We start from the raw sequence: 13,759 nt of genomic DNA on the forward strand, positions 1-13,759 counted from the left end.
ATCCATTTCTATCTATAACATAGATATGGATCCATATCTATAACATCGATATAGCTACAATATCCATATTTATAACAGATATGTATATATCTTTATAGATCTATAGTATAGATATCTGTAATAAATATATATTTAGATGTATGCACATCTATATCTGTCTCTGTATAGACATATCTATATAGATACATATTTATATTATATCTATGTATTATATATAGAATGCCTTTATATTATAAATGTGTCTGTATAGAAATATTTATATAGTTATCTTTATAATATAGCTAATCTATATATTATATACAAAATATTTTTGTATTATAGATATATCTATAAGATATATTTATATTTATCCATCTTTATATAAAATGACATATAGAAGTTGTTTTCCTTGATGGAATGTAAGCTCCTTGAGACTAGGGACTGTTTTATTTTTGTTCTTGTATTCCTACCACCTCACACAGTGCCTGGTCTAATAGTAGGCACTTAATTAATTCTTGTTGATATCCAAAGTTCCCTTTAAGGATTAGCTCAAGTGTTACTTCCTTCATGAGGACTTTTATGATCTCTTGTGTTGTTAGGGCATACCCCTTCTTCCCTGCCCCAACAACTTTGTATTTACTTTGCAGTATCATAATAATTATTATTAATAATAATAAAGTTAACATTTATGTAGCACCCACTATGTTCAAGGCACTGTGCTGAGTGCTTTACAAATGTATCATTTGATCCTCACAACAATCCTGTGAAGTAGATGATATTTTTATTATCCCTATTTTACTGTTGAGTAAACTGAGGCAAAAAGAAGATAAGTGACTTACTTAGGGTCATGAAACTAGCAAATGCCTAAAGCTGGATTTGACTCCAACTACCTCAAGTGGGGAGTATTTGGTTGGGTAGAGAGGAAGGGGGGCACAATAATCAATAATTCACATATAGGAATGCTCAAAATGTGTTCAAGGGATGGTGACTTAGCTGGCCTGGTTACAGCCAGAGTTTGTGTTGATTTGTAGTGGAGATAGACCACAAGATTAGTTGGAGGCCATTTGTGTGAGAAGTCAGATGCCTGGTTTAGTAACTTGTTATTGGGTCCTGTTGGCGTTGGAGAATCCTGATAATTTTTTACTGAGAGACTGACATGATTTGGTTGGCATGATGTTGGATGTGTCATGATTGTCAGTGACTTATTTTTTCTTCTTTCTTTTGATTTGATCATCTCAACCATGCCACTTTTTCATTGCTTTTTTTTAAGTATGTGGTTTTGCAAAGGTAATTTCAAAAATAGTTAACTTTCTTGTAACGTTTAGTCAGATAAATACCACATTTAACTTTGAAGAAAGTTCATTAAAAAGCTGTAAACTTCATTTTTTCAAGTGCAGGAGGTATAAAACATTTCACTCTGAAGTTAACTGTCAAGTATTTATTTAGCTGCAAAAAGTAGGTTTATCTCACTTGAATTAGAAAAACTAAAAGTTGTCTTGATTTTGAAGAAATTATCTGGAAATTTCGTAATAAAATACAGAATCATGCCCTAGCCTAGCTGCTATGGAGTCCAGCTTTAAAATTTGACAAATGTCTGGGCATATTTTTCTGTGGAATGTTCAAAACCTATGTGGAACTTCAAGAATTCAATTCAGTATTTATTATGTACCTGTTGTGTGCAAGGTGCTGATTTTAGGTGTTAGGGAAACGTGGACAAAAATGAAAACTACTTCAGGCCTCGAGGAGCTTACATTCTGCTGGGTCACAAGGTACAAGAAGTATTGAAGTGAATTTTGCACATGGTACTGGAGTTGATATAGGTGCCCTCAAGAAAGAGTTTTGTTGCTTTGGTTTGCCAGGAAGATGATTCAAGTTTGTTAAAACTGAGTAAATTGTTTACGCCACAGAAAGAATGACTGTCCTTTCAACCTTTAAAATTCTCTTCTTCCCTTCCTCCCGTTCCCACATTTATAAGTTTTAGGGTAGTTGTATGTGCTTTTATTCTTTTTTAAGCTCATGATTAAAGCTAATTCTGTAAGGATCAAATTCCTGCCCCCAAACCAGATCAATTTGACTTTACTTTTGGTTCAGGAGCCATTTCCCTCTTCCTCCCCCCTCCTCCACCCCTCCCCTTCTATAATCAGAGACAACTTGTTTTGAAACAGTATAGGAAACAATTTGAGTTTTCATTTCATATTTTTTGTAAGTGTGCACTTGGCACACATAAGAAAAACATGTAAGTGTAAGGCAATAAACTAAATCCCAATGGTACTTCAGTTGCGGAAATGCCACCCCCTTCTTTTGCAGGGGATCTTCTATGTTACTAAAATAGTAATGTTATAATCTTGCAGTAATGTGGGGTATCTTTTACACTGAACTTGTATCTGTTCTCAGTTTATGGCTAAACAAGAAAGGTGTTAGGGTTAATAAAGAGATTTAAGGAATTGTTGGTTGGTGAATTTGTAATTGTGAAAACTCAGATTGCATTTAATATTTCAAAATGATTTCTTATTTGATATTATTGAACATTTGCTTTAACACCACCTTACAGAGATTTCACTGAAAACTGCTTGTGAGTCCCTTTTTTGGCCCCCTCCTCTAAAAAAAAAGTTCTTTTCATTTAGTAATTCTAGGAAAAAAGGAAAAAAAAGTTTAGGAGATTTGAGACTAGTTAGTAGTATTCTACTATTAGTATTCTAAAAGTTATAACTTGAAATAAGTATGTTAATGTAGAATTCTGTGCTGCTTTTAAAAAATATAAACTTTGGAAATTAATGTATATTTTATCTCAAAAAAACTCCATATGCATTAATCCCATCATTTGTTGAATTAATCTCTAAACTGGTATTTGGTTGCCTAGGACAGCCTGAGTTTAACTCTAAATGTAGGATTTATCATTTAATAGGGGTAGAATGTATTTATATAAAATGCAACTTTCTTTATGGCACATACATATGAATCCTTTTGAGTGCTTTCATTTTAATTTGATTTGCAAAGTCCCCAAGTTGACCCAATTACCCATTTAATGAGTAACATAACTATTGAGTAAATTTTGTTCATCTCCGTATTTACATACTTTAAATAGACCAGTGTAAACAATCTCTTATCTGCCATATGTTAAATTGCTTTGGTAAAATAAGGATATAACTGTCTAATCAACAAAGATGGCATTGAATTACACTGTTTTGAGGAGGAAAAAAAAACGGCCCTAAGTGAGCTAAATGCCTGTTAATCTGGTTCTTTAAATATCATAAACAAAAGTATCAGAATGTGTTTCCAAGGACAAAGGAGGCGTTTTCAAGAATATGATTGGTTGCTGCCTTGTCCTGTCCCATAGTCATCCTTAATTGGCTTTGGGTAGAGCTAGATTCACATAAACAGGACGACATTTATTACTTTTTTAGTTGTTTCTTCAAACCGAGAACAGAAACTCCCCGGAGTAACTGCCGATTTAATTTCACATATGGTCTACAAGAGAGGATAGTTCCATGAAGAGACATGAGCTTATATGCGAGAAGGGTCACCCTGCCTGCAATAACTCCAATAGTTCTGCAGAAAAGGGTAGGGCACAAATCCTCTCCTTTCTCTCCCCCATCTCTTTCTGTAAATGTCTGGGAAACTTTCATTATATATCATGGGAGAATATTTGCTGAGTTTACTGAAAGTGTTACTTGACTTGAACTGAAAAAAAATGATTTATGTCAGAATGAAGGTATTATAGAAGTTGGCCACCATGTGGGAACAGCAGTTTCCATTTTAGATAACTGGGAAGCATTTTAGGAAATGTGTAGAAGCCTTTTTTCTTGTACTGCACATATTCGCCCTTTGTTCTTTTTACCTTCATTTTAATTGCCAATCCACACTTACTGTAGTGTTTTAGATTGGTTTATAAGTAACAGTTTATTTCCCTGTACTTTATAACATTTCTCTCTCTATTGCTGAAAGGAAATATGTAATAGCTTTCCTGTTCAATATACATTTTCAGTTTATAATCCTAATTTCTACCCATTTATATTGATTTTTATTTTAAATCTGTGTGAATGTTGTGATAATTCCAGTTACTAAAAATATATATTCTGTCAAATAGTTTGCCATAAAGACTTAGCTTTCTGTGTCATTTACATTGCATTTGATATTTTAATGTAAACACTATATTTTGACATGTAAGTTAGAATGATCTGAATATAGTCCTCTTATGTTTAAGTGTGGTGAGAATGTATAACTGAACTCCTTGTTGATCAATTAAAAATTATACTCATTATGGCCACTTAAACACTGCAGTTACTATTGTAGTGCATATATTTCATTCAAACTTGAATATTCTAGCTACCTTTTAAATTTGATTATTATCCTGTTGCCTCTCCTCCCGTTAAGGTATATAATTTTCATAGGTTTCATTCTAAACTGCTTATTCCTAAGGCCATTTCCTTGTTTTAGAAGTTATTAATTAAATTACATAGTGAAAATTATTGTGAAGGTTTTCTTTCCCATTCAGAAAGCTATAGCTCTGGATCTTCACTCTGCTTAACCTTTCTGTGTCTGTTTTCTTATGTACAAAATGAGGGAGTTGGCCTAGCCTCTTCCACCTCTAAAGTTATATAAATTTGAATATATTTTCTTTTAGAATGATGCATATTTAGAATAATATCTGTTTTGTTTATTCCTTGTTTTAAAGTGTGATTGGAAAACATTCATAAAAGGTGCTATCATTTTCAAGGACTTTTTTTTTTTAAACAGTGTAGGGGGAATAGTGGCAGCAAAACTTGAATAGAAAATCAATTCAAGAGTGGACAGATAATCACAAGATTAAGATTACTTTGGAAATAATGTTTGTATTTACTGAGTAAGATCTGAGGTTTTAGTTGACAACTTTTTGAATTTTTCTCAGCTTTTGTAATAAGTTTCCTTAAGGTTTTCTACAATAGGTATTAACTATATAAGGCCCAACCCTATGACTTTCTTTTTCAATAAACAAAACATATAAAATTATGTATAAACATTGGCACATAAAAGATGAAAGTACTCCTGTCCAACTTCCATGATATTATAACCCTCACAGGGCTCATACGTCTCTTCAGCAATTCTGCCAAGGCTGATGCCATTTACTTTAGTGATTGGAGCTTTTTTTCCCTTACTGTTTCTTTTATGTATTGGATTAGACCTTATTAGGTGAGAAGATGATTCTGTGGATATGTCAGGAACTAACATAATTTTATCGAAACCAGCCCTGCAAATGAATACCCCAAATTACTACGCACTATGTATTTTTTTATGCACAAAATTACCTTTCCTTCAAGAAGGCACAGATTAATCTCACAGCTCAGTGTATGGCATCTTTATATACCTGAAACAGATCAGTGCTGGTTTTAAGGGAGATTTAGTAAGCAGTAGGCATCCAGTTTCTTGACAAAGTGAGTACAGTACATGTCTAAAAGTATCTGGCATCAGTAGAAAGTCACTTCCATGGCTTTTAGTGTCTGATCTATCAGGATTTAAGGCTTTTGTTTCACTTTTGTCGTTGTATCTCTCTAGTGCTTTGCCCAGTGCCTGGCAGTAATGTGCTTGTTGATCAATTGGTTCATTAAGGCTGTTTCATAATTTGCTCCTTTGTTTCTCTTTCAGTAATGAATCTTGCTATTTGATAACCATCCATTTAATTAGATAGAAGTCTTAGAGGTACCAGGGGAAGGGGGAAAATGGAGGAAACTTTCTTTCACTAACTTCATCAATCATATGTAATTTTCTTGATTTTGGAAACCTAAGTTCTAAAATTTTCTTTCTTTTAAAAACTAAATTTTATTTTTTTTCATTTAACTAACTTGTTTTCTCTTCTGTCTACTTCTCATTTCCTTTTTTTTTTTTTGAGGAAGAAAACTTTGTAAGAAAGATGTAAGCAAAGCAAATCGCCACATTATCTCCCTCCCTCCCTCCCTCCCTGCCTCCCTCCCTCCCTTCCTTCCTCCCTCCCTCCCCTTTCACAATTGGGGTTAAGCGACTTGTCCAGGGTCACACAGCTAGTAAATGTTGAGTGTTTGGTCTAAGGCCGGATTTGAACTCAGATCCTCCTGACTTCAGGGCCAGTGCTCTATCCACTGCACCACCTAGCTGCCCCCAAAAAACATTTCTTTCATCATGGTACAATGCATCTGTATACACCCCTCTTAGTTTCCAGTTTTTTTGCCACCTCAAAAAGAGTTGCTAAACTATTTCTGCATACATAGGACCTTTTCAAAGCTCTTTGATTTCTTTGGGGTACAGACTTAGTTCTACATTGCTTTTCAGAATGGTTGGACCATTATCAGCTCTACCAACAATTCATTAATATTTCTGTCTTCTCACAGTTCCTCCAATATTTGTCATTTTCTTTTTCCTTTTTTTTAAAGTCAACTTTCTCAATCTGAAAAGTGTGAGGTGAAACCTCAGAGCTGTTTTAATTTAGATTTACCTACTTATTGGTGATTTTGAGCATTTTTTCTTTTTTTTTTCCCCTATGGTCCCTGCTCTCAAGGAGCTCAAATTATTTTTCCCTCTCATTTAATAGTATTTCATTTTTTTATATTACATGTAAAGATAGTTGTAACATTCATTTTTATAAGATTTTGAGTTCCAAATTTTTTTTCTCCCTTCCTCTTCTCCAAGTAATTTATCTTGACATTCAGGACCTCTTCAACTTGAATCCAAACTACATTTACAATTCCAGTTGGAAAAACTTTTACTCTTAATCTAAATCATATGCGCACACTCATATCCACATATATGTGTGGATATTTTCCAGTGTGTATGCTTTTTATTCTTCTTTGACTTCCTATTGTTTTATATTTATTTTTTTACTCAAGTTTACAGCCTTGGTATTACCCCACACATTCAGCCAGTTCCCAAATCCTGTAAGTCTTCTAAACATCTCTTACATACATTTCCTTCTAATAACTATTGACCCAATTCAGGGCTTCATCATCTCTTCCATGGACTATTGCAACAGACTTCTAATGGGACTGCCTGACTGAAGTCTGCACTCCATCCATGCTTCACACAGTAGCCAAAGTGATTTTCCTCAAATGTAGATCTGACAGTTTCCTTCCTGCCACTCCCCTTACTAAACTCCGGTTGTTCTTTATTACCTCTAACATCAAATTTACATTCTTCTGTTTAGCATTTAAAATTCTTAAGAACCTGACTATTGCATCTTTTGTCTTTTTTTTAAAACATGTATTCCTTTCCTCAACGCTTTATAGTTTAGATATCTTTATTGTTCTTTACAGATGTGACACTTCCCACATCTCCATGCACTTGCGCTAGCTATCACTTGGACCCAGAATGTTCTTCCTCTGAATCTTGTTCTTAAAATCTCTGGCTTTTCTCCCCAGCCGCTGGTACCTTCCCCTCTAAGGCAACTTCCATCTACTATGAATTCATCTTTTGTGTATACTTTGTGTTCCTATTGGAAGGTAAACTCCTTGAGAGTAGGTCCTAATGCCTTTTTTTTTTCATCCTCATTACCCATGCTGGCACATAGTAAGCACTTACTCATGATTGTTGTTAATGCCTATTGATTGATTCTCATATTTTATTTTTATGCCTTTATATATTTTTTTTAAATTGTATTTTATTATTACACTAAAGTGAAATGCCACAGTTTATTTAGTTACTTGAGGTTTGGACATTTAAGACAGTATAGAAAAGTACCAGATTTGTAGTAAAAGGGTTGGATTTAATTCCTCATTTTGTTATTTACTATCTATATATGACTTGGGTGAAGTAACTTAACCTTTATGAGCATCAGGGTTAGAGTAGTTGATCCCTGCGTCTTTTCCAGCTTTAGATCACTAGTGGTGTGTATGGTGTGTTAAGGGAAGACTAACCCCTCTGACATGAGAGCTTGCTAAGCCCTTTTCAGGGCTGGTCATCTACCTTGAGTGTCCAACTGGTCACCCAACTTTCACCTGTGGTTCCAAGAAGCTTTAGCATGCACAACAGTCACACTTTGGTAAACTATCTCAGCAGAGGGGCTAAACCAGGTTGAGGGTGTTTGACAGGCTGTCTACCCCAAGCGTGTGAAGACTTCCCCCAGTAGAATGGATGGATGAGAACAATTTGTTCCAATTCTCTTTGATATCTTTTGGGAGGATAATATTTCTGGTACACTCCAGTATATAGGAGATTTCATTCATATGTGTATTCCCTTCAAAGATACAGCCTATAGCCCATTCATGTGACTACAGCCAGCATCATGTGACTCTTGTTTGTGTCCCTCTCATAAATTTTTTCTTAGTATATACTAATACTTCATTGGATCTATGATCAATATGGGTATTCCTTTCAGTGACGCAGATTGCAAACCAACTATGCCTACCAATCTGTCTTGTCCTATATGTTTGCCAGAAGGGGTCTGATCTTTACACTGGAGGCCTTCCTCCAATTTTCTTTACATTGCATGGTTACCACTTGCTATGTGATTGATCTTTATGTTTTTCTGGTCAAACATTTCTTTGACAACATACTTTAATGAAATTCTTCAAAATTTCTTGTTTGCCTGCTTAAGCCCATCCTATATCTCTTAGTTGTGTGTGTAGTTTTTTTTTTTTCATGATCTCCATGACTGTAGTGTTCAATGACTTGGAGCCTACATCATCCCTGGAAGAATATTGGTGTTAAAATAAAAGATTTTATTCCCAATTATGAGTATAATTATATCATAGGATCTGATTATTTTATTAACTTTTACTGTACACTGACAGATTCTTCTTCAAAAATATCCTACCAATTTGCATTTATATTAGGAGTGTAAGAGTATATTTATTTCCACAGAATCCTGCCAGTAATGAAATTTTGTGATCTCTCTTTGAATTGTTGGGTTGTCTTGTTATTAGGTTCTTGTATGATAATTAGGCTTTTTATGTATGTTGCCTTGTTAGAATGTAAGCTTATTCATGAAATGAGGCTGTCCTTTATACTTTTTTTGTTGTTCAGTTGTTTCAGTCATGTCTAACTCATCACAATCCCATTTGGGGTTTTCATGGCAAAGGTACTAGAGTAGTTTATTATATCCTTCTCCAGTTCATTTTACAAATAAAGAAATTGAGGGAAATAGAGTCATGCGGGCCAGATTTGAACTCAGGAAGACTCGTCTTCCTAGCTAGAGGCCCAGCACTCTATCCTCTGCACCACCTAGCCACCCCTTATACTTTTATTCCAGTATTTTTTAATACAACGTAATATTCAGAACAGCTGGCATTGTAGGAAGTGTGTTAGACTATTCTTCATCACAATGGTTCACTGTTCCTAGAAAATGCTTTCTGGTTTTGTCTGCCAAAGGCATATACAGTGTGTTCCAACAAATACAACACTTAGTGTTTTTTGTTGTTTGATTTTAACATTGTTATACTCTAAAGAGTTGGACATTCACAGGCTGAACCTGCCTTTTCAAATATCTTTCTTGCTGTTGAGAGGTTCATTGTGAACCTTCTGTACTAACCAGAGTGTTTTATTTACTACTTCTTCAATGTGGCATCCACGTTGCCTTTTCTGTGCCAGTGATGCCAGTCCATCTTCCTGGGATACTTTCTCCATTCCTTTCTGCCTATCCTAATCCTACCAGTCCTTTAAAACTCAGATTGAGTTCAGATTCTTTTATATGAAACCTCTTATGGCCACTCCAAACACAGTGGTCTCAGAAATTCCTTGAGTAGGGGCCATGTCTTACCATGTCATCTCTGTAATATCCAGCGCAGTGGTTTCTGTATAGATTGTAAAAAAAAATTGCCTACTGATAACGTTGGTTTTAATGAATTATCCAGAATGAAAATTGTTGGGCTGATTGGCAGATTCATGTATATATGGTAGCAACATATAGTGATACCTTAGTACCTCAAGCAGGTTCTAGAGCAGGGATTCTTAGTTTGGAGTATATAAACTTTAAAAAATACATTTTGATAACTATATTCCAATATATTTGGTTTTTTTTTGTAATTCCTTGTTAAGTATTTATGTATTTTAAAACATTCTATTAAGGATTCCACTGGGCTGTCAAAGGGTTCCAGAGCATACACATAAAAAAAATGGTTCTGCTCTAGAGGGAAGGAACATGTTTTTAATAGAGAAGGTAAACAAAGCTTTATAAATCTTTGATAAGTTTCTTCCAGGGGCAGCTAGGTGGTATAGCAGATAGAGAGCTGCTCTGGGAATCAGGAAGTCCTGAGTTCAAATCCAGCCTCAGGCACTTACTGGCCATGTGACCCCGGTCAAGTTATTTAACTGCCTCAGTTTCCTCAACTGAAAAATTAGGATAATAATAGCATCTACCTCCCAGGGTTATTGTGAGGATCAAATAAGACAATATTTGTAGAGTGCTTAGCACAGTGCCTAGAACATAGTAGGTGCTTAATAAATTCCTTCTTTTCCCTGTTTCTTCTCTCTTCTACGATGGATGACAGTTTGAGGTCACCTTGATTTCTAGTTTTCAATAAACTCAGGCTGGTTTTGGAATGGGGTATATTATATATTTTGTCAGATATTTTTTTGGGTTAGTTTGGATCTGGTCATTTGACACATAGGTACTCCGTTATCTGTTCCCTGTCCTTCTCGTGTGATTCTTGATAACCCTAACATTGTTTTTGTTATGAAGATATGATTTAGGGGACGCAGTAGTTGGATGGTATCTTAAAAGAGGCATGAAATATGTGCAGTAGTGGCTAAAATATAAAACATCTATGAGAGAAATGGATATAGAGACTCTAAAGGGATAAATGAAGGCTGCTAGGGCCCATGGTCGAAGGAAGGAATCAGGAACAGTTGGGATACAAGGAAGAAATCATTATAGAAGATTTCTTTTCCCTCCCTTTATTACACAGCATAATGGAAAGAACATTGGACCAGGAGTCACAAGTACTTGGGTTCTGGTCCTGGCTTTGCCAATAGCTAGATTTATAATTAGCGACTGGTCATTTAATCTCTGAAAGCTTTCGTTTTTTCACCTGTAAAATGAAGGTGTTGACTTAGATGATTTCTAGTGATATACCTTCTTGCTCAGTGACCTTGATAGCCCAGATAAACCATATCTTTGGTACTAAAAGAACTGGCAGATATTACAAAGCTACCTGTTGATCTTTGTAAGATTATGGGTACTAGCAAATGTGCCACAGAATTGGAGAGGGACAAATCTCCTGCCTAAAAAAATAAACACATAAATAATAAAGATGAGACCTGCAAACTAAAGGTGCTGAGCTTATTTTCAATTCCTAGAAAGATTCTAGAACATACTATTAAAGGGATACTGAGCATTTGGAAAAAAAAAAGTGGTAATCACTGAGAGCCAGCATGGCTTCCTCAAAAAAAAGGTTATGGGGTATTAATCATACTTCTTTTTTTTGACAGTGTTATTGGATGACTTTGTCAGTATCAGAGGAATGATGTAGTTGTAGTTTACCTAGGTTTCCGAAAGGCATCTCACATTTGTCATCCTTTTGTTGTAGAAAAAATGAATATAAGTGGGACAGACAACGGTACAGTCATATGTGTGGGAATTTGGTTCCCTGAACTGAAGGAGTAATAGTTCAATAGTAATAGTTCAGTGTCTCCTCAGAAAGAGAGGACACTAGTGAAATGTCCAAGGGATCTATGTTTGGTCCTGCACAATTCTAATATATATTTTTTTTAATTGGTGATTTTGACAAAGGTATAGGACTAGGTAGCATGTGTATCGCAATTGCAGATGATGCTAAACTAGGAAGGCAAGCTTGGGTGTCAGAGTAAGGATCCAAAAATTCTAGATAGGGTAGAACATTAGGCTGCGTCTAGTATGAGAACAATTTAATAGGGATAAATATCAAGTTGTGTCCTTGGATTAAAAAGTAAAAATCTCTGATTATCACATGGGGAAGCCATGCCTATTATAGTAATAGCTAATAATAGCTAGCATTTATGTTGTGCTTTAAGGTTTGCAAAATGCTGCTATACATATGTTATCTTGTTTGATACAGTAACCCTGGGAAACATCCCATTTTGCAGATGAGGAAACTGAGGCTTAGAGAGCTTAAGGGACTTGATCATCTCATCAATGTCTGATTTGAATTCAGTTTCTTCTGACTCCAAGCCTAGTGCTCTATCTACAGTAGCACTTACCTTCAGTTTGTTTAAAAAGATGCGGGAATTTTAGTGAACTGTATACAAAATATGGTTGGGTGATCATAGTATAATGTGGTCTTAATCTGAGTTTGGAAAGTCATAATGACTCAGGAAATGATACTCTGGCTTCTTTCTCTGGAGAATTTTGTTTAATTCCGGGTGCCACATTTTAGGAATTTTGTTGATAAGCTAGAGAGCTTCAAGAAGAGGACAACCAGGATAGTGAAGGACCTAGAATTCATGCCACTGGAGAACTAAAGGAACTGGGATGCTTCACCTGAAGAAGACTTGAGAGTCCCATGATAAGTGTCTTTAAGTACTTGAAGGACTGGCCTTTGGAAACAGAATGAGACTTGTTCTGCTGGTCCCAGGGGCAGAACTAGGAGCAAGGCATTGAAGTTGCAAAGAAGCAGGTTTAGGAGGAAGGGAAGAAGAGGAAAGGGAATATGTATTTATTTAGCACCTATTATGTGCCAGGTCTTGTGCTAAGCACTTTTTACAAATACCTCATTTGAGCTCAACAACCCTGGGAGGTAGGTGCTATTATTATCCTTATTTTACAGGTGGGGAGACTGAGGCAGGGAGCATTTTATTGACTTACCTAGGGTTACAGAGCTAGTGTTTGAGGTCAAATTTGAACTCAGGTCTTATTGATTCTGGGTTCAATGTTCTTATCTACTTCACCATCAGCTACACACTTTGATGTAAACATAAAGAAAAATTTCCTAATAATTATAGCTATCCACAAGTGGGATGGGCTCTATAGAGAAGTAATAGCTTTCCTCCTCACTGGAGGGCCTTAAACAAAGGCTGGTTGACTACTTGGGATTGTAATAGAGGGAATATGATGGATTAGATCTAGGCCAATCAGTCAGTCAATTAACAAGCATTTATTTAGGAAAGAAATGAAAAAATTACCGTAAGAAGCTATCATTGCTTTAGGGGGGAGATAGCATATGCATATGGAAGTATATATGACATATACAATAAATATAGGGTGATTTTTTTTGGTGGTGAGGTGGTACTAGAATATTTGGAGCCCAGGAGAGGTCTCATGTGAGCACTGAGCTGAATTCTGAAGGAAGCCAAGAGTTCTAAGGGGAAGTAAGGAGTGTGCATTCCAGAAGTGGGGGATGGTTTGTGCAAAGGCATGGAGATGGGAGAGTATTTGTTGTGTGAAGAGCAGCAAGAAAGCTAGTGTGACTCCAGTATTGCTGTGCCTGAAGACACTGAAAAAACTGTGCCATAGACTTGAGAGGGGTGGTTCTCAAAGAGAAATGCTTAAAGTGTTTTGAGCAGTGGAAGAATTGTTGGAAAAAATGTCCATTCTCCTCAAACTGATTTGAAGGACATCACTCGTTTTGGTGCCTAAGGTCACAGAATCACAGATTCTTAGTTAGAAAGGACCTTGGAAACCATCTGGTCCCCATTTTACCTAAAAAGGAGTCCTTTAAATGTGATCATACAATTCTGGCTTAAGGAACTCCAGTGATGGGGAAGCCACTAATTTCCATGGTAGCCCATTGCATTAAATTTTTTTTTAAAACATTTTAATTTATTTTAGAGTTCCAGATTCTATCCATCCCACCCTCCTCCTCCCGGAGACAGTAAGCAATCAGATATAGGTTACTCATGTGCAATTATGTAAAACATTTCCATG

The 13,759-nt window shown here is 35.6% G+C and overlaps 1 protein-coding gene across 2 annotated transcripts in view; it reads left to right on the forward strand.

The window, feature by feature from the left end:
- GRB14 (growth factor receptor bound protein 14) overlaps positions 1 to 13,759 on the forward strand; it is a 155,494-nt gene that overhangs the window by 64,724 nt on the left and 77,011 nt on the right. The window contains exon 1 of one of the 2 annotated variants that reach the window (XM_020991078.2): positions 3,329 to 3,540. The exons of the other annotated variant lie outside the window; for it this stretch is intronic. Within the exon in view, the coding sequence (XP_020846737.1) occupies positions 3,478 to 3,540 (63 nt within the window). The 5' untranslated portion in view covers positions 3,329 to 3,477. Of the gene's footprint in view, positions 1 to 3,328; positions 3,541 to 13,759 lie in introns of those variants that run through there. 2 annotated transcript variants of the gene reach the window in all.

This window comes from Phascolarctos cinereus, unplaced genomic scaffold (genome assembly GCF_003287225.1).
Source record: "Phascolarctos cinereus isolate Bilbo 61053 unplaced genomic scaffold, phaCin_HiC Scaffold_726;HRSCAF=1367, whole genome shotgun sequence".
NCBI classification, from domain to species: domain Eukaryota; kingdom Metazoa; phylum Chordata; class Mammalia; order Diprotodontia; family Phascolarctidae; genus Phascolarctos; species Phascolarctos cinereus.